Source organism: Fringilla coelebs, assembly GCF_963513975.1.
Source record: "Fringilla coelebs genome assembly, chromosome: 9".
NCBI classification, from domain to species: domain Eukaryota; kingdom Metazoa; phylum Chordata; class Aves; order Passeriformes; family Fringillidae; genus Fringilla; species Fringilla coelebs.
Window position 1 is genome coordinate 18,327,831 of NC_140067.1, and position 25,318 is coordinate 18,353,148.

Genomic DNA, 25,318 nt, shown 5'->3' on the forward strand with positions numbered 1-25,318 from the left:
TGACAACATGTTTGTAGGATTGTGGGTTGTGTCAGATTGAAACTAGAATTGTGAGATCTTTTTATTCAAAAAGTAAGTTTCTCTCTCATCAGATTCATTATCCTCCCAGCTAAAAAAAAAAAAAACAAAACAAAACAAAACAACAACAATAAAACCGAACAAAACAACAACAACAAAAAGATGACCAGTTGTTTTTAGTTATAGTTTCGCGTAACAGTATACCAACATCAGTCCCCTCAGATTTCTAGAAGGCACTGACACTGTTCTGGTGGTGACATGATTCTCTGAGGCTATTCCTCAGCTGAACGTGAAGGAAAATAATATTGTTACAGTAATTCCTAGTTCTTCTGCTGGAAGAAAATGTTTAATCTATAGTAGTTTTCTATAAATCATATGTAAAAAGTTACATGGAGAAAATGGCAACATTATGTGTTTATCATCTACAGCTTGTATTTAATGATTCAATTAAGCAAGAAATAGTCAACTAAAACTGAACTGTGTCTGTTCCCTGGATAAGACTGCACTTTATTACATATTTAAGTACAACTAACTGTTGATTAGGCAAATGGTTATAACTTGAAAAATATTGACATGAATAATACAAAGCTATATTCTCACCGAGTCCAGGGCAGTTCCAGTCAGGAGGCACTAAGCTCGCCATTTACTTATTGTACTTTAACTCAATTATCCTACTATAGCAGATTGTCACATGTGATTGTGGAACACAAGTATTATTGAAATAAACAATCCTTCTCATTTAGACATACAAGCAGAGTGAGAAATCCCCCTACTCACCCACAAATGTGGTGTTACATTGACTATTTATTTAATTCTTAGTCTAAAATTCTCTCTAAACTTTTCTCATTTATTTTCAGTGAACTTAATACACTATTGAGCAGTGGAAAAAGCACAAGCAGGGGGCTGGCAGCTCAGAGTGCTGTTAGAGTGTGAGTTAGACAGGATCAGTCAGAGCAGCCTGCTTTGCTCTTGGGAACACACTCCTGAGGTAAATTCATAGCTATGTATCTGCAAGAGGAAACCCTTTTGGAGGAAAGTGTATTAACAAGTGGCATTCAGAATTAATAAGCAGGCAGAATATGTATTTTACCATGAATAAGTCTATTATGTCTATTATTTAGATAACTGTCACAGTGAAAAAAGAAGGATAGAGTGGGATGTAGTACATGTATATTTTATTTTATAATTCCGTGCCTTAAAGAGCAAAAGGTGGCTATAGCTACAGACAGACACTAGGAAAATTAAGTAAGAGAGACTATGTTAATTAACAGACAACACCAAAGACCTATCTATTACTGTCAATCAGAAAAGGTTAGTTCTTCCAAGTTCATCCTTTTTCCCATTGTAGACTTATTATTAAAAAAAATATATTATCACATTTGCTAGCTTATCAAGAGGGTTACTTAGCAATATTTTGAAATATGTGGATCACAGTATATAGATCCTCATGCAGGCAGGTGACTTACAGTACCCAACTGCTACATATTTTCTCCAAATTCTACAAAGTATTTTTAGTAAAATTATTTCAAGAGAGTTTGGTTTTGCAGAATTTACTTTTCCTTTGTTAATCTACAAATGTGTTACACTGCATATTCTCAACCTGTTTTACTTTTAAACATCTCTGTCTCCAAAAAGAAAACCCAAAAGCTCTCAAATAATTTAAGATTATTTTAAGAAAACAGACAGAAATAAGCATTTGATGAAAACAGCTAAGAGATGGGACATATGGGATGCAGAATTTCACTTCTAAAATGTTTTGCATCAAATGGGGTAATAAGAACTACTTTTATAAGCAGAATAATCTGCCATAGAATATATATTTCTCAAAATTGTTTAAGAGGAGTCTATTAAATAAGTAGGCAATCCTATATGATGCTAAAAAATCAGTTTGTAGATAGAAAAAGTTATATTAAGTCATATGTAAAATAGCACATTCTTTTCCAAGTAAAAAAAAACCAAAACAAACATGTACATTAATTTCTTTTTTCTCTGGGGACTCTAGACCATGAAGAAATGAGGCATAGAAATCACATATTTGGGGCTTATGAGTTCATATTCAGGGACACTGAAAGCATCTGTACTCCTTAGGGAGCAAATGCAGCTATCTCTGAGCTCAAAGAAAGATGTGAAACCATAAAACAAGACTGCATTTGGTGCCTATGAACTGAGAACTTTCTTATTAACTCCTGTCATACTTTTGTTGTCCTGAGTCTTAGACTGTAAAGACATTGGGTAAAGAACTAGTGCTGATTTAAATGTGTCTAAAAAACCTGCACATGATGTGGGATCAAGTAAAAGAATTTATCAACAATCTGCAAATCAGCTGCTTATATAAATCAGAAACACCTTTTTCAATATCAGATTTTTTTTCAAACTATTTATATATATACTATTTTTATCAGGATACTTCTTACAAAGGAGAAGTTTATATCATCTTTAGACTATAATTCAAAATAACAAAAGTAACTTATTAGGGGAAATTATTTGCCACAAGTTTAGATTTGTATACACGATTATTCAGTTTATAATCTCTGGGACTAACTTTCCTGACCATGCTCCTGAGGTTGCCCCTCACCAAGAGAAAACTCTGTCCCAGACATATTCAGTGGAAGGTACTTCATAAGTGGATGAACTGCTTTGTAGCCAGACAGTTTGGTATAATAATAACTGCAATGACTTATTGAATGGGATTCCAACAAGAACGCAGCGCCACACACCTGGTTTACTTGCCATTGCTACCAAAGGTAAGAAGTCTTTAGATGTGTAGAATCCTTGATTCATTCTCAGTCCTTGGAATATACTGTCTCTGTTCGGTTCTGGCAAACCTGAAATAGATATTTTATAGCACATAAGAATTACAGAGGAAATTTTAGCGACCAACATAAATTTAGAATTACACGTGTTTCCTCAAAACCATCATCCATAGAAGCACTTTCACAAATCCTTAGCTGGTTCCAAAATAATATTGCAAATGATCACATTTGTAGTCTGCAGCTTACAGAACTGGTGATTGTTTAATAGTACAGGCACTTGAAAATCAGGTTCCTTGACAATGTGTGTACTTGTATAACTCACAACAAAACAAATGCAGGGGAAGGGATTAAAGAGAACAGGGTGTAAAAGCAGATAATACAAATGAGGCAGTAACAAACAGCTTAACTGATGAGGGGAGGAGGACAAATGGTAGTGCTGTAGGTCTGATTTGTGAGTATTTGTATGCCATCAATTTTTGCCATTCTTGACTATTTTCTCAAAACCTTGAAGTCCTGATTGGCTGACATTTATTCCTAGTTATTAAAAACACACATTTAGACAGAATCCATAGGATACCGACGAGGATTTACTTCACAACTATTAATAGCAACAAATACCTTTCAGTTAAAAGAAAGCAACAAAACCATCTTCCAATTACCAAAGAAATCAACTCATTTTGGTGTGAATGGTTGGACAGCACCAAAACCTAGTCCGGCTGACACACCAGTTAAGCCATTTTATTCATGAAAATGCAATCAGGGTATTTTCAACACTCTCAACTTTCAGATCTACACCTAAACCCCATAATATTATCAAAGGTATGCTAATTAATAATTACATACTGAAATGGAGTAAATGTCAAGAATTTTTGTAAGAAAACATACTAGTACTGAGGCATCCTTAGAGCAAGCAGGAAGAACAGGAGCATACAAAGAAATCTGTGTTCCCTCCATTCTCAGGCATGGGTGGCAGCAGACTAATATTACTCCTCTTTGAGACACACTGGTCTGGAAAACTCTAACACAATGTTACATCTACAATAATGCAGAATTTCATGCTGAGGAGCACTTTCCCAAATAGGGAAGGTTTGGGGTCTTTTCCTCTTAATTAAGCAACAAAAATCTGTCTCATTACAGCATACGACCAGACCTAATGAGAAAACTCAATACTTTTTCATGAGTTACCTATATGAAGGAAGTTTTTTGAACCTGTAGAACTCTGAATGAAGTTACTATAATACTAGAAAAATAAAATAAACTGTCGTATTTATTAGTTTCAGTGAAGCAAAACAAAATATATTCTTAGTGAATTCAAAATGCTTACAAGCCAAAAAGCAAAAAAAAAATCCTGAAATTTGATCTCTATTTCTAAAGAAAAATCATGTCTCAGTTGCTGAACACCCAACTCTGAAACCAACACTGATCTATAGTTGGATATTGAGAAATATAAGGTTAAAAAATACTAGCACGTCCTGAACTTCAAGACCTTTGAATGCTGTACTTTCTGGGTAGACTGGAATTTCAGCTAATGAATAATGAATAATGGATATCTTAAGAGGATGCCAGAAATACTTCATACTATTGAAAATACAATATGCAAAATGCATTAAAGAAACTATTTTTAAAAGGGCATCCATTTTTCTCTATGTATATATTGCAAAATCATCCATGGCAAGAAGAGCACCTCAGAAAAAGCTCTCAGTGACTGCCTGCAGGCAGAGGACAGAGTAATGCAACCATTTCTCTTGAGATACCCATAAACCAACTCAGAGGCCTCAGTTTACTTTTGGGAGAAACACTCTTGTCATTAGTGGGATGTGCAGCCTGCATTAAGGATAATTTCCTTTCAACCTAATATGTACCTCCATTCAAACTCAAAGAGAAACCCTCAAAATATTTTTTCTCCACTTATGTTTTGCTGCTTTTATCATCTCCTAATGAAAACTATTTGGTCTCTAACAGCATCACTATTTTAGCTCCCATAGGCTGAACAAAGAGTACAATAAAGGAAGTGTTGCAATGTTCTTTGTCTAGGTTCATCACTAGACTTTTCAGATTCATCACTGAAATCAAAGGAGTTGGATTAAGAGTGCATTGGGTTCAAAAATGCTTAGCCTGGCTGATATGACCAAACAACTGCCAAAGATCTAGTCAATACACATGGCATTATCTGCTATTTATTTTACTATTTTCATTTTGCTGAAAACTCCCTGAAAAACCGTTTTGTGATATTTACATTTTAAAGAAATGCAGGGGATTTATTCTTTTATACTTATAAACACTTAGCACAGATTGAAGCTCTTTGCTAAGCACCTGCTGGAAATTGTATTGTGCTGGATTCTGATGCATCTCTTTTGCTGTTCAGTATTTGCTATTGTAATGACTGCATTTACTTTTGTTAAAATAGAGAGATTTAGTACTTCTTCAAGCCACTAGGCAAGCAAAGAACGAGGCAGACTGAGGCAGACAGAGAAAGAGATCAAGAACAGATAAGATTCACTTAAGAGACACCATTTCATAATAAACATTCACCCCATAGAAGTATGCTTTACAGAGAGATCAAATATTGATAAATAGCCAACTGCCTCTTGGGAGAGAGAATATTTAACAAAAAAATAGCTGTGGAGGAAAAATGCAGTTTTGAGCAAATGATTTCAGAGAAGAAATAAAATTTAAAAAAACACAGTCACCTATGAAAGACACAATTTAGGTCAAAATAATGGAGCAAGAGAAATACTCTTTGAAGATAAATCAGAGAGATCCTTTAGAAAAAGGGAATTCACACACTGGTACAAAATAGCCAAGAGCCACCCAACAAAAAATGCTTAGAAAAATATATCTTTTCTCTAGCTTTTAGGCTGAAACCAAGTCAGTTCTCTGTTCTCCAAATCCACTTGCAAGCCATCTAAAAAGATTTTTTATTTTTTTATTTGGTATTTCACGTTCTGAAACAATCTGTCAGAATCCCACATCTTCAATCTTTAAATAATTTGTATCAGTATCTAGTGATTACAATTATTTCCTTCCCCTGCACTGAAGAACAGCTCTTTTGAAGGGCAAGCAAGAGGAGGCAGTTTAGATAGGCAGCTCCCCTGGTGGTGCTTGGATGGCCTCTGCACACCCTGCTACAAGCAGAGGGCTGTGCTGAGCCCCCATCTTCTGCAGCCACAGCCCTGGACTTCCTGAAGCCTCAGCTGCTTTGCTTGCTGATGCCAGGGAAGCTTCTGAAGCAACTGATATCCAAACCACACAAGGAAGCCTCATGGGCTGTGGAAAACTGCATTTACTAAGAATAGAGAAAGTAGAAACATTGTGAAAATAACAGCTTGCATGACAGATCTAGTTCAGCTTTGCAAAATCTAACCTAGACAGTCTCAATCTGGGTCAGGTGCAGCACAGAAAGCAATTCATCTTGATTCCTGACCCTCTGGTTTGCTGCACTCTGCCTTCCATCTCCAGATGCTCCAGCCATCTCTCTGTAGGCATCACTACTCTCTTTGCTTCTTTCCTTCATTTGAACCCCACAACTCCTTCTCCAGTTTGCAATTCCTCAGCACCAAAGTCTCTCCTGTGTACGACATACCATATACTCTCCAAAGTCCTTAACCACTACAACAGTGGCTTTGGAAAACACAAACTTTAACTTCCCCTTTTTATATCTTTTATATATCCACATAAATATATGCACATTTTTATTAACAAAAACATCATCTGCCTCCCGTTAAGATCTTGTACTCTCCGTTCTCACAATACTGATGCATATCAGTTTTCTTCATGCACAGTCCACTGTTTCCCTTTAAAGAAAATTCAGATACAATTCCCTAGTCCAGTTGAGATATGAATTGCTAAATGATTAGAGTAAATTTGTCAGATATACAAGGCAATGTACCAGAGGATGCATAGACAATGTAAGGGATTGGCTTGCAGAGCAGGGCACTAAGTCCACTCAGCTGCTGCATCAAACACATCCAGGCACGTCAACACATCAATCAGCTAAGTCTGCTACTGCTCTAACTATGAGCTTGATCTGGAAAGGGAAACTAAAGCAAGTACAGGCACTGCATATCTACCTCCTATTGTGATCAAATCCCCTCTCCCCAGCAACAGCTATGCTTCTGAGCCTGAACTTACTCTTTGGACTACTTAAATCTGACATGGTTGGGCAAATTTGCAGTTTCAAATTAACTTCTCAACTGATCTTAATAGCTGACACACAAAATAAGCTCTCGTCCTTGATAAGGGTCAAATACAGTTTTCACTGGCAGCTGACTAAAAACATATCTCCAGACAAAAAACAAAATGGAGCTGAAGGTGAAGGGTAAATATACAGGGGCCTACAGGGACAAAACAAACTAGAACATTATTTTTTTTCTCATTTTCCTCATCTCAAACACTTAAAAGGTTTTTTGCCTTTATTTTTAATTGTGATAATACTGAATGTTGCTGGTGAATGCAATCTGTGTTTGAAAATACCAAGAGCTACTTTTTTAAAGTGAAGACACTTACTTTGTATATTTTTTATATTGAGTCTTTCAAATTTGTTTTGAAATTACATTGCATGCATAAATTTATCCAAATTCAATAAAAGAGAAACAAAATATGATTCACTGGCTATGCACATTCCTTTTTCTAACTTTTAAAACAAGGAAGCTAAACACCAAACCCATTCACAAATTTATTAATTATTTTAAAATTTTCTCTTGCCTTACACATCTGGAGCTAGAAATTAGAAGGCAAGGACATCTTTCCACCTTTTTAACATCTCCATGTTTCAGAGTTAAACCAGATTTTTTAAAATTACATTTACAAGGAAGACTCCTCTTCTTCACAGCCTCTATTACAGGAAATCCTAGGATTGGGTTGAAAGCCTTTAACTGTCAGATATGAGGAGAAAAATCCATGAATCCCATACAAAACTGGAGAGAAGAAACATGGGATTGATTATCTGCATATCTGCTCTGAGGGCAATGCAAATCTTCTGAAATAACATCCGAGAGACCAAGCCCAGACAAGCTGAGCTCAGCCTGTTTCTAGCAGAAGAAACTTGAGCACAGTCTGGCAAGGAGGCAGTACAGATTCTGCAGCAGCAGTTCTGTGCCTCTGGCCAGGAAAAGCCTGTGCCCCTTCATGTGTCCTGGGGAAAGGAGCCATGGAAGGCTAATGGCCAGAGACTGACATGAATTTTATCGAGGAAATAACATTTTCTGAATTTTTTTTTCTAAAGGAAAATTAAAAATCCACCATTTTTCTTCTGAAAATTTCTTCTTTTGAATTAACAGAAAAGCACCATTTTGTCCCACGTCCCTGCCTTTTTACACACTGAGTGTTCCAACTTGCTCCCTGCGAGCCCATACAAAGATTTTTCAGATGTAGCAGATCTGATGACATTTCACACTTGCCCAGAGACTTGCAGCTACAGGTACCATATGGTTAGACTGTGACTACAAAGGTACATGGCACAGTGTAAAATCCAAGCACATAAGCACTACTTTAATAATTCTGAATGCTCTGATCTTCTTGAACAAGTCTCCTTTGTGGGCTGGGGAACTGGAGATCAAAATCTATATATTTAAAGCAGTTTTATTTAATGTCACACAATCCATGATATGTATAAATTGGACCATGAGTTTCAAATATATTATTTTCTAGAATGATAACACTGAAATTGTAAGCTTTCATAACTGTCAAATGTATAGTTTTACCTAGACATAACAGAAACTACTTGTATGCAGTGGGATATGCTCTATATATTTGTTTCTAAGAAGCCACATTCATCCACACCCATACTGATAACATTGCTGTCCATGGGTCAATACTGCACAATTTAGAAATTATCTGTATTGAAATGCATAACCCAAATACAGTGTGCCTCAGAGCTGATTGTACTAAACATACCAGCACAACTCATGCTATGACATGCACCATGCATGGAAAGACAACCATTGGTATCTAGACAGTAACTTTCTTTACATTTTTAAAGGCTTGGTACTGGGCATCTAGACTTCCACATAAGTTGCAAATACTCTGAAAGTGCTCAGCTTTTCTCAAGGTCAGTCCATTAGTGATTAGCACTTCAGTAAATACTTTTGAGGCTTGTATTTGTAAAGAATCTTTCTCATTTTGCTGAAGATTTTTTTTATGGGGACAGCTTTGTTACTTCCTGTTGTGACGTTCAATAGAGTACGTTTTCTAGGTGGTTGATTTTTTTTTTGTTTGATACGTGTGTTGATGGAGATAAGTGTTTTAATTACTTTTTTAATGTCTATGCTTTTGTATTTTCTCCCTCCCTCCCTTTATTTCCTGCTGTTGAGATTACTGCCTCATCTCCACAGCAGGTGGCTTCTTCAAATTTGTTTTCTCTGTAAGCCTGGTAGATTAATTTTGTAATATAACTGCTCCTTTTCTGTAGTTTTTATTAATGATTTATTTTCTTTGGAAAATGTATGCTTGCAAAGTTTTTAGGAGCTATTCCCTAACGATGGCTAAAGGCCTCATTCATAGAAAATTAGAAGTAAAGTGAAAAAAGTAAAAGAACTACACTAGGGTTAGCCTTCTCTTACCCTCAAGTTAGAATGAGCAGTGTGTACAGCATATGTGAAAACACCCTTCACATCTACCAGCAAGAGCCATACACAATTGCTGCAGTGCATTCTAAATTGAGCAGCTATATCCATACCATGGCTTATAAAAACATCTGAATAAGCAGCTGAACCTGGAAGCAATGCAGTCTGTAGGTCTCACACCTTACTTTGTTGTTAAATTAGACACAGAGACAAGTATGAACTCTTGCAAATAGTAAAGAAATAATAGGAGTGAGGGAGTCAGATTATTTGGCACTAAATTTTTTCTTATAATCCAATTTCTCTTTGAGTACTAATTTTGCAAGCCCAGTTTAGAAGTAGCCATAATTCACACAAGCTAGACATCAGAAAGTGCAGATGGGAACAACAGGTAGAGTTCAGAATCAATCCATGCGAATGATGGAAATTAGGATTGTGACAACACACTTTTTCAAAATGCATACCTCAGAACTGAATCATACAGCATCACTAAGTGTTTTTAAAACATAATTCTGTACAGGACACCCTAGAATTGTACTTGATTGTACAAACATATAGAGATTTCTAAATTAAGAAACAGATGGTAATTCTAGCGTTTCTTCTGTGTTTGGGAACTGATACTTGATGTTCCCAATATTTGAAGTAATCAAGTTGAGGATTTTAGGAACTTAGCTGGTAGCCCTGGTGAATGAACTTGCTAAAATGCGCAGATCACTGTGAAGCAAACCTTATCACAGGGAAGGATGGATGCAGACGTCTGCTTACCTTCCCTCTGGTTCTGTTCTGCCTGGTGTTGTTTATTGCAGGACTTAAAGCACTGAAACAGTTTGCTATGAATCTTGATTTTTAGAACATAAGAGTTCTGTAAATTGTAATACAGAGTAACTGAAGAAACATCTGCTGTAAAAAATAAAGTGGAATATTGCTGCAAACCTTTCTTAAGTCATCTTGGCAACATTTATTATACTGGCGACAAATTTGAAAAGGTCACTAGCGAAAATGCATTTAGCAGTCTGAGTCCAATCCATCTCTACCACAAGACTGCAGCATTCCAGCCAGGAGCAGAGCTTGCTCCAGTCTGCTTATAATAGAGCTAAACTGGATTTCAGTCCTGACTGGAATTTGGTCACTTCCCACTGTGGACTTGAGCTGTCATTTTTCAGGAGCATTCTTGAACGAGGAAGGCTGAAGTTTCAGATCTGCCATGCTGATGTTGTCAGTTCCTTTCCCTCTTCCTTCAAAAGTTTGTTCCTAGCAGTAACCTCCCAAAGGAAAGATGGGGGGGCTGTGCTTCCTCCCGACACCAGCCAGATAATATTTGCCAGTGTGATACACTGCACCACTCTAGAGGAACAGAAACTGGTCCCAGTGCTTACTCGTGTTCAGTAAACAGTGCTGAGTGGCCCCAAAGCAAAATCCCCTCCTCAGGGACTGCCCATCAGTAACTTAAAGGACAGCAAAAACTCTATCATCCCAGAAACCATATGTCACAGTAAAATGATTTTTATCAAGCACAGAAAATCCAAATATGTGGAAGTGAAAGCAAAATAAACTGGATTGTGAGACTGAGAGCAACAGAGTCTTAAAGAAAGCAGAAAACACTACCATACCTATTTGCAATGGAAACAATATCTTTCCCCAAGCAGACTCATTATAACTTAACTGTCTAATATGCCCTGTTTGTAAGAAGTCATGCTGGTATATTGAAATAATCTAAGCAAATGAAAATTTATAAAGGGAAAATCAAATGCTAGCATAGAAAAGATCTCTTCATATTAATTTTTCATTTCAAAACACAGGGAAAAAAATCTTGAAAAGCTGGATCAATAGAGGCTACATACAATAAATACACAGGGAATGGATAAAATGAGAGAAAAACTGATGATAAACATTCACAAAGGAAAAAAAACAAAAATAGTTGTCATAATGAAGAAAAATAAATACTAAGCCTCTATACTATCACAAAACAACAGCTGAAAAAAACCATCAGAGGCAGCAAATTCATCCTGTAGAAACATATGAAGAGTAATTAAGTCATAAATATTCTGGAATAACACCTTTGCCAGACCTCTGGCACTGTACAGCAAGGAAGTTGCAATGAGGTATACTGAGACAACATCAACTTATACTACCTAAAATCAACCTGCATTTTTGATATATTAGAAATATAATAGCCAATAGGTGGTATCCATGTTGCAATTCTAAACACTGATTTTGATAATATTGTTTGATGGAAGAGAGCAGTAAAGAATCATAGAAATATCTAACTAAAGCCCTTTGTCTTGAACCCAAAACTATCCTCTGCTGCACACTACTTCCATAGCTCCCATTCTGTTTCAATATAGTGCCTATGAAACAAAAGGCTGCGCCAATTACAGGTTTGCACCCTGTATAACTTGATCTGTATGAAATATTTGTTAAGACTTACTCCTTCAGGAAGTAAATCCCACATGCCAAGTAATATTTGCAAAATACAGGACTTTCTGGTCATTCCTATTTTTAAAACATTACGAGGATTCATCTTTTTTTTCCATATGTAGAATCATCCATGTAATTCAGCAAGGTCTGCCAAAAGCTAATGAGTAAACAGCATTCTATATTAAATTTCAATATAGGAAAGAAATTTTTTTTCCAGTTCTTTGTTAATGTATTTTATTTTATCATCTTAAATCTTAGCATATTGATCTATTAAAACATATATTTATATACTGGTTTTGTCCACATGAAAGAACAAATAAATACTATAAAATCTATTCAGTAACTACTACTGTATCATTCACCTACTCTGCATTTTATAATCACTTCAGGCAAGCCATCTCTACATATATTTTAAAATGATGCCTCAAGAAAAGACTTCTAAATATTATTCATTATCCTGCAGCACAGACCTATAACTGAAAACCTATCATCAGTACATTCTGATGAAAAGGTAATAATTAAATCTCTTCTCTCCCTTTTCCCACAGCACAATATTTGACCTATGATAAAAAAACTCATCCTATCAAATTTCCATTTATTATTTCTACCTGAAGGGATTTGCCAGCTCACACAAACATAAATCTCCATTTGTCAGGTTTAAACTGTACCTGTCCCAGATGCTATGAGAGTTCATAGCTCTTGTCCCTTAAAAATTACCAAATAGCATCATGCAGCATAACCTCCCTGCAGCCTCCCCTGACCCCTGCAATCAATAATATTCGTAACCTGTATGTGCACAGTTAAGGAGTACAGGATCCCTGCACTATCCCAGTTAACCACATTGAGCTGTGATACTCAAATCTGCTCCCTTGTGTCTGCTGTGATCAATTTTAATCTCTGCACCAAGAATAAAAGAACGCAGCCCCTTGTTTCCAAATTCATCTGAAACGGATGTTATAGATTTGTAGGTCTGCACAGGAGCTGTGGATTTAATACAACCAGCAGCTGAAGGAAAAAACACATCTAAGCTTTCATTCATTCTCATTACCCTCAGTGTATTTTGGATCTTCAGAAGCAATGGAAAACACAGGAAAATGCACATGTACTGACTTAAGGAAAGCTGAATTTGTTAAAATAACATCAGGTAACCGTTTTTTGCTACAGCTTTACCCATTACTGCCAGGTAAGATGGAGGTCAGTCTCTCCATTATGATTACTTTGCTTAAAGGTTTAGTAATAGGCTGCCAGTATTAATTTCTTCTGGAAATGTGTCATATACAGTAAATTAAGCAGAAATTCCCTAGAAATAATAAAGCTTATCTCTGCTCAGTTAAAAAGAAACAATTGTTATGGAAGGAAAGAATAAATCACATTTCTGATGGTATTTGTTCTCTCACCTCCAAACTAATTTAATTTAAAAGCTGGCAAATTTGCCAGCCAATTAGCCTAATTAGACAACGGCATCTGAATGTAGAACAGGAAGAGCAACTTTAGAAACCTACTCCAGCAGAGAAAGTGCTTTTTGAATCTGTCACACTACCAGAATTCATGTTTCCAGAGTTCTCGTAACTGCATATTTATAGACTTGGCTATATTGGCTCCTCATCAGCAGCTCCAGTGCCATGAATCATCTATCAAAACATTTGAGAAGATTTTCTTACTCATTTCTTTAAAGCAACATTCTGAAGAGACACTTTCAACATGATTATGCTTCAGTGTTCACTATGAATTATGAAAAAAGCACACAGAGTTTTATAATTGCAGGTGAATAATAAGTATGTGTCATCAGAGGCTTTATCTTCTCAGATTGCCACACACTGTCAGTACAGAATACCCTGCAACAAATATGACATTCTCATAACATGCTGGAGGGTCAATAAGCATTCTCACTCAGGTCATTTACCCCCTACACATCAATGTCCTTATCATTAAGCACATATTTATCTGCCTTTCCTTTTAAAAGCAGCTGTAGCAAGGAGGTTCATGTAAATATTCTGTTAAACTGATACTCTCCTACACAGGTAGATCAGCTCAGAAACATTACAGCTATTGCATAGCTACCCCTTCATAGTTTTCCATACTGGAAGCAAGTTCATGCTTTGACCAAGTCTTGTTCTGAGTAAGGGTAAATGACAGAAAGAACTCATGAATTGTCTGAAGCTTTTTTAATCTATTAACTAAATCTGAATTCCTTTCTCAAGAACAGCATATGTGGCATTTCATAGAAAATTTCACTTAAAGACAGAGTATCTTTATTAACTAATTTTACTATTTTCATCAAGTGCCTGCATCTTCCTTGGGCATTTTCCATACTGATGACAGGGCACTAAATCTGAGACTTTGTGTCAGAAAGACAGTGCAGCTGAACCTGCGATGCTGTAAGATCACTCTCTAGAAAACAGAGAAATGGTGGTGCACATCTCCAAATGCCTCCTCGATGCCCAGCAGTCAGGAAGATGAAGTGAAACACAGTCACTAGAGATCATGGGTCAGGCACTTGGCTCGTAGGTGCAGATACCTGCAAAGGCATTCACAGAAGCTTCCTCCTCCTCTTATTCTTTTGGTGGGGAAGTAAAACATTCAAAATGGGAAATTTATACCTTTTTAAAGCAAAAAAGGTTTTTTATGATAAAGCATCAGAGAGGTAGGACTGTATGTCTCTCTTCAGTCCATGAACAGATTTCTATGACAAAGAGATGCCAGGAAGTTAAAATGAGATCTCTCAAATTACCTGCAGTGATGATGCAAATACTCCCAAGGGAGCATATGTTTCCTCTAAAAAGGCATCCAACCCATGCTAAAGCCAACCAAGGCACACAAATCTACCTGGGAGTGAACATGAATCCTTTATGTCTGCTCGGTGCAGATTTTTGTATTTGCAGTACTACAATAGGAAGGTTCTCTCCGAACAGTTTCAAATGATAACAAAAACAAGATCAATAAATAGAAAATCAAGTTACACAGTCCCAACAGGCCCCTCTAACAAGGATTTCTCTCTGAAATGTTCATGCTTGTCTAATGCTGCTGCTTTTAATCCTTTCACACCAGTGGGTCCTACATGCTTGCATTAGTGCTAATGTAAAACAAATGAACATTTTATATGAGGATATCCACTCTCCCCAAGTAAAGTGGTTAATACCAAAGTAAGCTTTAAGAATGTAAATTATTTTCCCCGTGTGGCTGAAAAACTACATGAGTTATTAATTTAAAAATTATTAGCATATAAAATCATTATTATCTCTGCAGTTAATGTACAGTTCACTGACAACCTTTTGGACCATTACAATTAAGAAAGGCAGCATCTTTAATGAGGTTACAAAATGCATTGTTTATTAAATAGCAAATTGTATCTTTAATTACTTTAAATATTATAATACGATGAAAAATTATTTCATAAACCTCAAGACAAATTATGTCAGAGATGGAGTATGCATTTTGTTACTCTACGAATCCTAAGCAGCACTTTCAATTTGCTTACAAGTTTCTGTTGTATGCAAAATCTGCTCTTGAAATTTCAAGTTTCGAGTGCCTAAATCCAACGGCACTAGCAAAATCTAAGATGCAGCTTGTGCTATTCTTTCTTTTTAAAACAGATGTAATTTTTTTGCCAAATGTAGAATTTGGCAGTTCTAGTAAATGCAGCTTTTCTATTAATCCATCAGAAGAACACTGAAAATAAATTTCTGTGAGAGTAACAAAAACAGGCTCATTGAAACAAAGACTATTTGGGGATCTACAGAATTATATGGATTTGCTGTTGTGTTTTGAACTAAAAGGTAATTTTTCTTCAAAACTGTCAAAGGCTTTGAGGATATGCTATAATGCAAACATATAAACACAGACTAAGTTAATTTTAAATATTCCAATTTTTTTTAACACAAATTAATCTCTGCACACTGTCACCTTTTGCTCTCTGCCCATAATTAGACCTACCTAGTTGATATGCTTTCCACTATCTGAAATGGCTAAGAGCTGCACAATTAAAGAAAAAGTTCAGTTGTGCACAGAATTAGGCCCTTCACTGTGCTTTGGATCCAGCCCAGAACAAAGTCAGAATTAAAATGCATTGATTTCTAGATCACTAAGACAAAATTAATACATTCAACTTCAATTATGTCACCATCAACTTGTCACTGAATATTTTGACAGTTTGGAAACCATCAGTTAGCTATAGAACTTTCCTGGGCTAATCAATAAATCGGAAAAGCAGATGTTCTATCCAATTTCTTTATGCTACATTCTATCTATGTCTGCCTTACCAGAAATATTGTCTGTGCAAAGCACAAAGGAGAAACAACTCATTGGTGTAATATTATAATAGTAAAAGCAAATTTATAAAAAGTATCAAACTTTTTTAAAAGCTTTGGACAGTAGTTAAAAAATTATATAATTACATAATTAGATGCAATTATAAAATACAAACACAGATAACATGTTGTTTAGAGTTCAAATAAAAATATGCAGAAGACCAAAACATAAAAAACCTTGCTTACTTTCACAATAATAAAAAACTTTTGAAACAGAAACACATCTAGAAACATAATTGGAAATCTTCTGTGACTACCCAAGTGCCAGAAGAAAATCCTAGTAGGAATTTGTAGGGAAGTTGGGTAGTGAAAGTCAAATACATTTGTAAAAGCACTCACAATAAAATCTAGTTTTGAAAAAGGTTTCCCTGCAGAAATATGACATTAGCTATAACACAGTTACAGGTGTTACAGACCAAACTGAGTACAGTACCTCAAACAAACCCCTCCCGAGGTGTGCACCTAAATACTCTGATTGATTTGGGCCTCAGTACCTTCGGGACACATCCCTTGTCTGCCAAAAGATCTGTATGTCAGTACATTACTGATGGGGAGGAAAAGAACCTCAGGAGTGCCAGGAGACTTTCAGAGCAGGCATTCTTAAGTATTTAGAGATGTTTAAAACTGGATATGGTCCTAGGCAACCTGCTCCAGCTGACCCTGCTTTGAGCTAGGGGGCTACACCAGACAATCGCCAAAGGCCCCTTCCAATTATTTTACAATTCTTAGAAATATGCCCTGGTTGAGGTCCTAAGCCATGGAAAGATTTCTGAGTTTTTCATCTGGGATTTAAAAAATCCACTACTACAGTTAGGTAAAAGAAAAGTATTCCCCATCAGGGCACAGTGTACCAGACACTCATAGAAGAGAGAAATTCAGTAGTTGGTGTGTTTCTACCAGCTACAGAGCTCTCCAAACCAGTGGCAGTGTACCAGGAATCAGACCCCTTCTCCCTCCACCCACGCTACAAAGAAACAGAGCTCAGTCATGGAAAACCAGAAAACACAGATCGCTCACAATAGTCAAGAATTAATTTCTGAAATGTCTTCTCTCCAAAATCTCATTCCATCCTTCTAATTAGCACCACACATACTTTTTTTTCAAAAAGCACATCTTAGCTACTCACAGTCCCTTTCTGAGCAAATGATGGAACTAGGCTTGCCTTATTCAACAAAATGGAAGGTTGAATATGACTCAATAACCTTGTAAAATCAGAATGTAGGATAAGGACAACAACTCAAAATCAAAAACTGAATACAATTTTCCTCCATTCACAGATTATTTCAGTTGTTAGCATTTAAAAACAACATTCCAAATATCACTATCTACAGCTGTGGATGTTTGTAACATGTAACAACATTAATTCTATTTCTCATGTCATTTTATAACAGGTTACAACTGATATTGTTCAATCCTGGAGCTTCCAGAAAGTCCATGCAAAAATTCTACCACATAGATGGAAAATTTGATTTGTACATCCACTGCCCTACTGATAAAATTATCTTTCAGAAGTACAGCATAACCTAATCAGTTATATGGAACTAAGACTTTTAAACAAGCATTTTAAATTTTAAATTATAAATTTGTTTTGCTTTACATATAAAATTAGACATAGAATGACTTTAATTAACCTTAGCAACAACAACAGTTGTGTGAGAAGAGAGGGACTCAGATAAACAGAATCATCTGCTAAAACAAAGTCTACCTCTGATTCTGAATTCTTTATTTCTGATTATAGTATACATATAAATAGAAAACAAGTATTCACTTAGGCATTCAAATGCAAAATCAAATCTGCACGCTGAAGGTACAGCATGTGGGATGAAAGTTGGTTAACTCTGCACTGGCAATCATGTCAACAAGTATAAGCACAGATACAGCTCCATACCTTTAAGTACACATCGTCCCAAAAGTTCATGCCCTCCAATTTTTAGAGGGAGAGATTACAATTATAGTAACCCGTGAGCCTGAAATCAAATGCTGAGCAGATATACATTTATATATCAGACAACTTTTTTTTTTCCATGCTCATCTCTATCACCAACTGAAAAGAAAAAAGCCATTTTCAGAGACTCGTAGCTCAGGAATAAACATAATTAATTAATCTATATTTCAGAATAGCTGAATAAAAAACTATTGAAGGGGCAAGAAGTGTCATAATTTCTAAATGCCGTCTTTGCAAGATAAAGCATTATTACTGAGGCACCATAGGGGAGGACACTTTACTATTTACTTATTTATTCATTCAATCATTTTTTACACAGATAATTTAGAACACTGGGCTAAAAGCAAAATTCCTAACTGCATAAATTTTACAGAATGGTGGAACATATATTATTAAAGGGTAAATCACACATCCAACTAAACACCTGGGAAGAAATTAACAGAACTACACATTCAGCAAATGAAGCCATGAGAAAGATGCCATAAATGGAGTGCTGTTGTGACACTGAAGAAAAATGGAAGAAAACATAATATTTAAAATTTCTGAAGCCTTGTAATTATATGTATAGCAGATGTAATGCTGAATTTCTGACCAGACAGCAGGGCCATAAAATTTAACAAAATGCAGGTATTGATATTTGCAACACCTTCCTATTTTCACTGCATGTAGGAATGCAAATCAGGTAGGCAGACAGCAAGCCATACTCCACGCTTGGCTGCGCGAGTTATTTTGATACCATGAGTAAGAAATAGCATTTACTGTTTGTAGCACTTTCTATTTGCAAGGTGCTACACAAACAGTCAATCCTCAAAATATCCAGGACCCAGATAAGAGATCAACATTTATCCCTGTATTTTACAGATGTGCAAAGAAATGTAAGTGATTTGCTGAGGACCATACAATAGAAGCAAGGCTGTGATGGCTTCTGGGCAATTCACACAATAGGATTTTAAAAGGCTTGAAGAGTGGATCTTCAAGCTAGAACTTTTATGGAGTGGGAATCATGCAGACTACTTCCTGCCTCCAACCATGCCAGTGCAAGCATTGTCTGAACACTTACCCTGCTTGCAACTGGAGCACTGGAGGAAGCCAGACCACCCGTGCCCCAAATCACCCACGGTGCTGAGAGATGGGAGCAATGTCCTTGAAAGGCCTCTCTAAGGTCTTAGAAAGGCCTGGTGGACTGGGAGAGCTCCTCAACTACTAGAGACAGGAATCGAGCCCCCAGCATCTGTTAATTATTGTAAAATACTTATTTTTGCAACGATTTTCCCTTCCTTGCTTTAAGGCGATGGATTACATCTACAGACTGTGTCACATCATAGCTATTTTGCCAGTAGCCTGACAGGCTTGACACAGGTAGAAAGACTCACAAAAATGAGTGGGCAGCTACTACCTTTGTCTTCAGGAAAAACATGTGATTGCTAATATTAAAACCAAGGAATAATATGCTGTCAAAGGGATATTCAGAGAGCAAATCAAAATTCACACTTAATTAAAACTCTCCCTGTTTCCACCGACTCCACACAGAGTAGTAAGACCTCAGCTGCAGAAGCCAAGCAGGAGGTGACTCTTTAATGAAGTGCACATTTGAATGAGATGGTCATTTGGTGTCAGCACAGACAATGGCAACCTTCCTTCAGGATTACTAGTTTCCACTCTTTGACTTTTTTTGGACATGTCTAATTATATAGCTTCTCTTACTCGTCACCTGGCAACCTTAGCTGTGATTTAATTATGATTTTTTTTTTTTTTGCAATATGCAATATATCCACTGATATAACAATATGCTTATTCTTTGACATTAATAAGAAACATAATCAAAACTGGTGTAAAAATCAGAAAATACACACTTCCCCAACTTTTAACTTACTGCAGCTGACCAGTCAGGAGAGGTTTTCATGTAAATACATTTTTTTTTTTAATTTTAGATCTTACTAATTTGGTATACATGACAATATTTTATGAAGGACAGGAAGTATCAAAACTCAGTAAAACACTTTTTCTACTCAGCTACTCTTTTTCTTTAAAGAGAAAACTGACATCTAGGTTATCAAACTATTGAAAATGTGGCCAGAACAACTATATGTGCTTCTTTTTTATTTTAATCCTTCCCATTTTTATCATTTTTACAGATAATCCAATGTCTTTCCACTTTTATTTCCCTATTTGCCTTTTTTCTCCCATTTTATGTATTCTATCTAATTTTTCTTTCTTTTTATTTTCTTATTTTTTTCAGTTCCATTTCATTACAGAAATTCTTGTCTCCCATTTATCTACTATTGTCTTCTCTCCCATTTATCTACTATTTTTTTTTAACTGTCCCTCATTTTGTTCAGCGTTTTCCCCTTCAGCCTTTCCTTCCTAGGCACACACCTTGTGTTGTCTCTGGAGCAGCTGAAAGCAACAAGACTCAAACACAGCTTGCCTAAGGGCCCAGGGATTTGTCAGCTACAAGATGCTTTAGAGAAAATGTTTTAGTTATTGCCTCAAAAATGCCAGGAGAACTTAAAGCATGTTTTTTTGATTCTTTAAATATAGACAATGTACATTAAAAAAAAAAAAATCAACAAAAGCCCCCAAACACTAGCAAACACGAAAAAATCCAATTACACACAACCCTCCCCATCTTTTAGCCAAGTAGTAAGTGGAGTGGAGAAGTAATACTTTGCATTTGATTATTTCAAACTGTTCCAATCTGTAAATTACTGCAAGGCATCAGTGGGGCTGTGGGACTGCCTCACTGAAGGTGTTATGATGTTGTAACAGCTTCATATGGCAGTGCCTGTCCTTCGCTGTGATAGTGAAGAAAGCATGGAGAGGATTCTCCACCATATCAGGTAGGAATACTCCTGATACGAGTGGGAAATACCATATATGGTAGATATCCCTTTGGCTTAGATTCTATATTAAAAAGATACACAGCAAATTTTCTTCCTTTTTTTCCTACATAAAGTGCTTTAAGCAGTTTTTTCTAGATATCACTTTTCTCCAAGATTACAGGTTGTCGCACTGCAAGCATTTACTCTCATACTCAAATCCATGCCTGGTAGGGTGAAGTGGTGACTCTGTCTGTTGGGGGAAACCCCCCATTTGCTCCCTATACAGAAGGCAAGCTTGCCTTCAAGGAAACCTTGCTCATACTCCAGTCATTCAGACATGACAGAGCAGGGCATGCGTAGTCACTCCAGACACTGCATCAGAGCTGTGGAGACATACCATAAATGCCAATGGAATTAATTACATTCTGTTAAGTGAAGTTTGTGCATAAGCTTTTGTGAGAAAAGGCTTAATGTTGTTTTTAACATAAAAACACTTTACAGAACTCCTCCCACACTTCTTAAAACTGCATCCCTAATTATGGAGTGTGGAGCTCTACTATAAGTGATTGATGTTGTTTTGTGTGTTGTTATGGAAACAAACCAAGTAGGAGTTTCTGATTTGCGTATAGAATTTTGAGTCAGATTTTACAGTAAATAACTAAGCTTTCCAGTGTATAAGCAACAACACCATATGGCCATTAATCTCCACTGAAAGACTATGTCCTCACTTGCCACTACTTGTTAAAACTAAGGTCTTGTGAGGAAGAGGGTAAAAATCAATGGACCTGCTCCATCTTGTCACTGGTCAGTGAACAACAAAATGTGGTTGTCTCAATTAAGAACAGCTTATAGGTGTGAACATTTGACAAACTCACTCAAAACACTCAAAAGAAAGCAGTTTTTCCTTGAATTGACAAATTCTGCAGCTCACAGGACGCCTGCCTGGGGATGCTACAGCTATACACAGGAATTTATGGAATGGAAGTGCCAAATGAATGGAAAGTTCATAATATCTAAGTTAAAAGGTATTAATTTCTGGTACTGTAAATGTGGGATGTGGGTACCTTCCAAACAGAAAAAGAAGACCAGTGCTCCTCAAAGAGCTCATTATGCAATAAACAGAGGTTTGCAAAAAGATGGCAGGTACGTGTAAAAGCGAAAGCCACAAGAAGAATAAAAACATCAGAGGGGTATGGCTTAGTAAGAAAAACAATGTTAATTTTGTGGAAGGTAAATGACCTAGATAGACCAGATAATGATTCCTGTCATAATCATTTTCTATTTGTGCACATAGAGATAAACTGCTCTGCATATCTGAATCCAGCCCAGTGCTGCATTCATCCTTTCTTCTTTAACCTTTTCCTTTACATGTGTAGCCTACTGCAATTCCACAAGAACCTTCTCTTTCACCAAGAGGCATTACTGATTACTTTAGCTCTTACTTTGCACGCTCCTGGACTCACTCCCGCATTTGGCTCCAATGCATGTTCACCCCAAAAATCTGCCATTCTAATATTGCATTCATTCCTTATTGAAAAGTCAATCACTTTGTCTCCAGAGGGCATGAAAACTTCCCTTACATCTCTGGAATCAGCAGGAGAAGAATGAAAACTCCCCCAGCCCTGCTTCACAACCACCTTATTCTGGCTTTTGATTCTACCGCTGATCCCCATTTTTGTTGCTCATATTTTTGCTCTGAGGAAGTGCAATGTCACTCTGGTTAGGGTGACAAGCTTCCTCACACACTCCTGACCAAAAGTCACTTCTGCCTGGGAAAACACTAATAATGAGTCTCTTTTGACATTAGATATTTATGCTGCCCTAGTGCCCTTTTCAGCATCCCTGGGTGATTTCTAACCAGGCCCTAATGTGATCCCATTAGTTATCCTCCAGCTTTGGGAACATCTAATATCCTCTGTCTGACTGGGTACAGCTATGGACATAGCTCCTACAGGCCTCTGCTGCCTCCTCCTAACCCTTACTGCTAATCCAGACATTAGGCTGGAATCTGGCTGAAGGACATGGCTTAAATACCCTTCTTCGTGCACAGAACCACAGTTTGCCCCTCACCTAAATGAGTGCAGTGTCTTTACACAGAAGAATTCGATAGGACTAGGCAAAATCATCAGCAGTCTTTTGTTTAGGCTTATTTGCCTGACCCACCCATTACAACCTTTGGGCCAAGTTTCTCTTTTTATATCAGAAGGGAAAGCAATGCCATTTAGATGGCACAGAAGGTGAGTCACAAAGACTTGTAAAATTACAGAGGCAGGTAATAATTTTATAGGCTGCTTCATTAAGTGATATAATTGCAGTTATTTAGACAATAAAAATCCATTGAAATTAGGATTTGAAAAACATATAAATGTAGCCATTGGGCTGTGCTTCTACTATCTCAGCTGAGTACTCAATTCTCATCCAAAAGTGAAACCAGGATTGAATAACCAGCAGCCAATGGTACTCCTCCATAGTAAGAATAACTAATACAGAGGGAATGAAATAAAAAGAGCTAGCAATGCATTTCCCCCCCAGCATATCAAGCAGGTTTTCATATGGAAGCAGTGGTCATCAATCACTACCTCATTACCAACCTGTCATCTGGGTTTAGGCTAAATGTATTCTGGCTTGCTGCCATACTAAATGTTCAATGAAACATCCTTAAGGCTCTCTACAAGTTCAGCTGAAGTCACACATGCTATACATCAAAAAGGAACATTAGCGTTATCATAGCTTAATAAATAGTGCCATTCTGGCAATGTAATCCTATGTTCTAGAGCTATCTTCCATTCCCAGTATTATACTGCTTAAGCAAACAATCTTGCTGTCTTGTGTGAAGTTTATTTAGTGATAAATGCATGTAAAGATAATTAGTCATACTGTTATAGATAAACTTCCATCCCCGCTGAAGAACATGAGTAAAAATAGCACAGGATTTTAAAAGCACACAATGGCATAACGAACTTTATCTTGCAGCATTAGTTTATAATTCTTGCATATGGCAGTTTATTATCCAAGTCTCACTGTGCTGGAAAACAATGACAGCTGAAGGACCCCAAATCAGTGTCTTTTCAAAATAACAGTGGCTAGAGTAGAGGACTCTGCATACCCCTGGGATGTAGTACAGCCACTAAGATGACTGCAAGATGTATTTCAACATCTGTGACTACTACTTTGTGAATAACTCCTGACTTAAGGAAGGATCCTTATATTTAGTCAATCATTTCCATGCACATTTGAAGCACTAAGTCCTGAATCTATTTTCAAATTTAAAAATGCCAATAAAACATGCATATATATTCTACTGAGGCAGAAGCTTCAAGAGGCACCAAAAAAATCCTAATAACACATTTTTTAGATACATGAATCAGTTTACAAGCTTTTTTTTTTTAGTCATGAAAAATAATCTCAACATTTAACAATACTTTTTTGTCTTTGCATAAAATTCTTCTTTTGTAGACACATCATTTGTTAGGCAAGCAGGCCCTACTCTTCTTAAAATAAAATATGAGAAATAGCTCCAGTATGTTTGACCACAGATTTCCCAAACTATTTTAAGTATGTACCAGGAAACCTGCCTTGACTAGTGAGCTGGGCTTGTTCTGTGCAAAACATGTGGAACTTAAATCCCTACATGTGACACTGCTCCTTCCCCTTGTGCACTAATGCAACCAAAACAGCAGCTGGACCAACCCTTGACTGAGTCATTTTCCCACATGTTCACAGGTGCACACATACATGAGGAAAGGTAATCAATCAATTTTTTAAAATGAATTCTGACAAACTGGAGAGAGAGGATGTTAACTGATTCTTTGGTCTGCTAGTTATATCAAGCAAACATAAACTTGCTTAAACCAGGCTTCTCTTTTCCTATTCTCCTGCTTCATCTTCTAAATCACCTAACCAGAAAGTCAGTCTTGGGACAAATTTTGCTGTCCACAGAGTCTTAGCAAAAAATACTGAATTTCTAGACTTACAACTGGAGAATGAACTTGACTTTCAACTTTGAGTTGTCTTGCTTTTTGCTTGCCTATTCCACAACCATTAAACTTGGTTTTGAGACCTTTTTTTAAGAAAAGGTCTCTGCCACAAAATGGGGATGATCAAATAGTTGTATTTAGTGCTTAGAAAAGGTAACGTGCCAAGAAGTAGTAGTAGCACAGTTCTGGCACTCCTGAGAGCAGTGATAATGTATTTTGTGTGGCTCCTGCTCAGAACTGCAAGGAAAAGCCATTATAAGGTTTTCCTTTTCCATTTCTGCTTTTATACAAAGGGCCAGGCATCAAACTTACTGTAAATATTGTGTAATAATACAGATCAAAAGCTTTCAGAGATTTCACTGTGCAAAATATATTTAATAAAGATATGAAAGATTTAATATTTTTATTAAAGATATTAAATAAAAAAGCCCAAATAAAACCCCAAAAACATGTTGCATGTAAAAATGTGACTGCATTAAAGAGTTTTCTCCTTAATTGTAACCTTAATTCAGTGGCCT

General features: G+C 36.5%; 1 protein-coding gene across 2 annotated transcripts in view; it reads right to left on the minus strand.

Moving 5' to 3' along the window:
* Positions 1–25,318, minus strand: part of DPYD (dihydropyrimidine dehydrogenase) — a 335,424-nt gene that overhangs the window by 179,249 nt on the left and 130,857 nt on the right. For both annotated transcript variants that reach the window (XM_084211421.1, XM_084211420.1), the window contains exon 9: positions 2,736–2,843. In XM_084211421.1, coding sequence (XP_084067547.1) covers positions 2,736–2,843 — 108 coding nt within the window. The remainder of the gene's footprint in view (positions 1–2,735; positions 2,844–25,318) is intronic.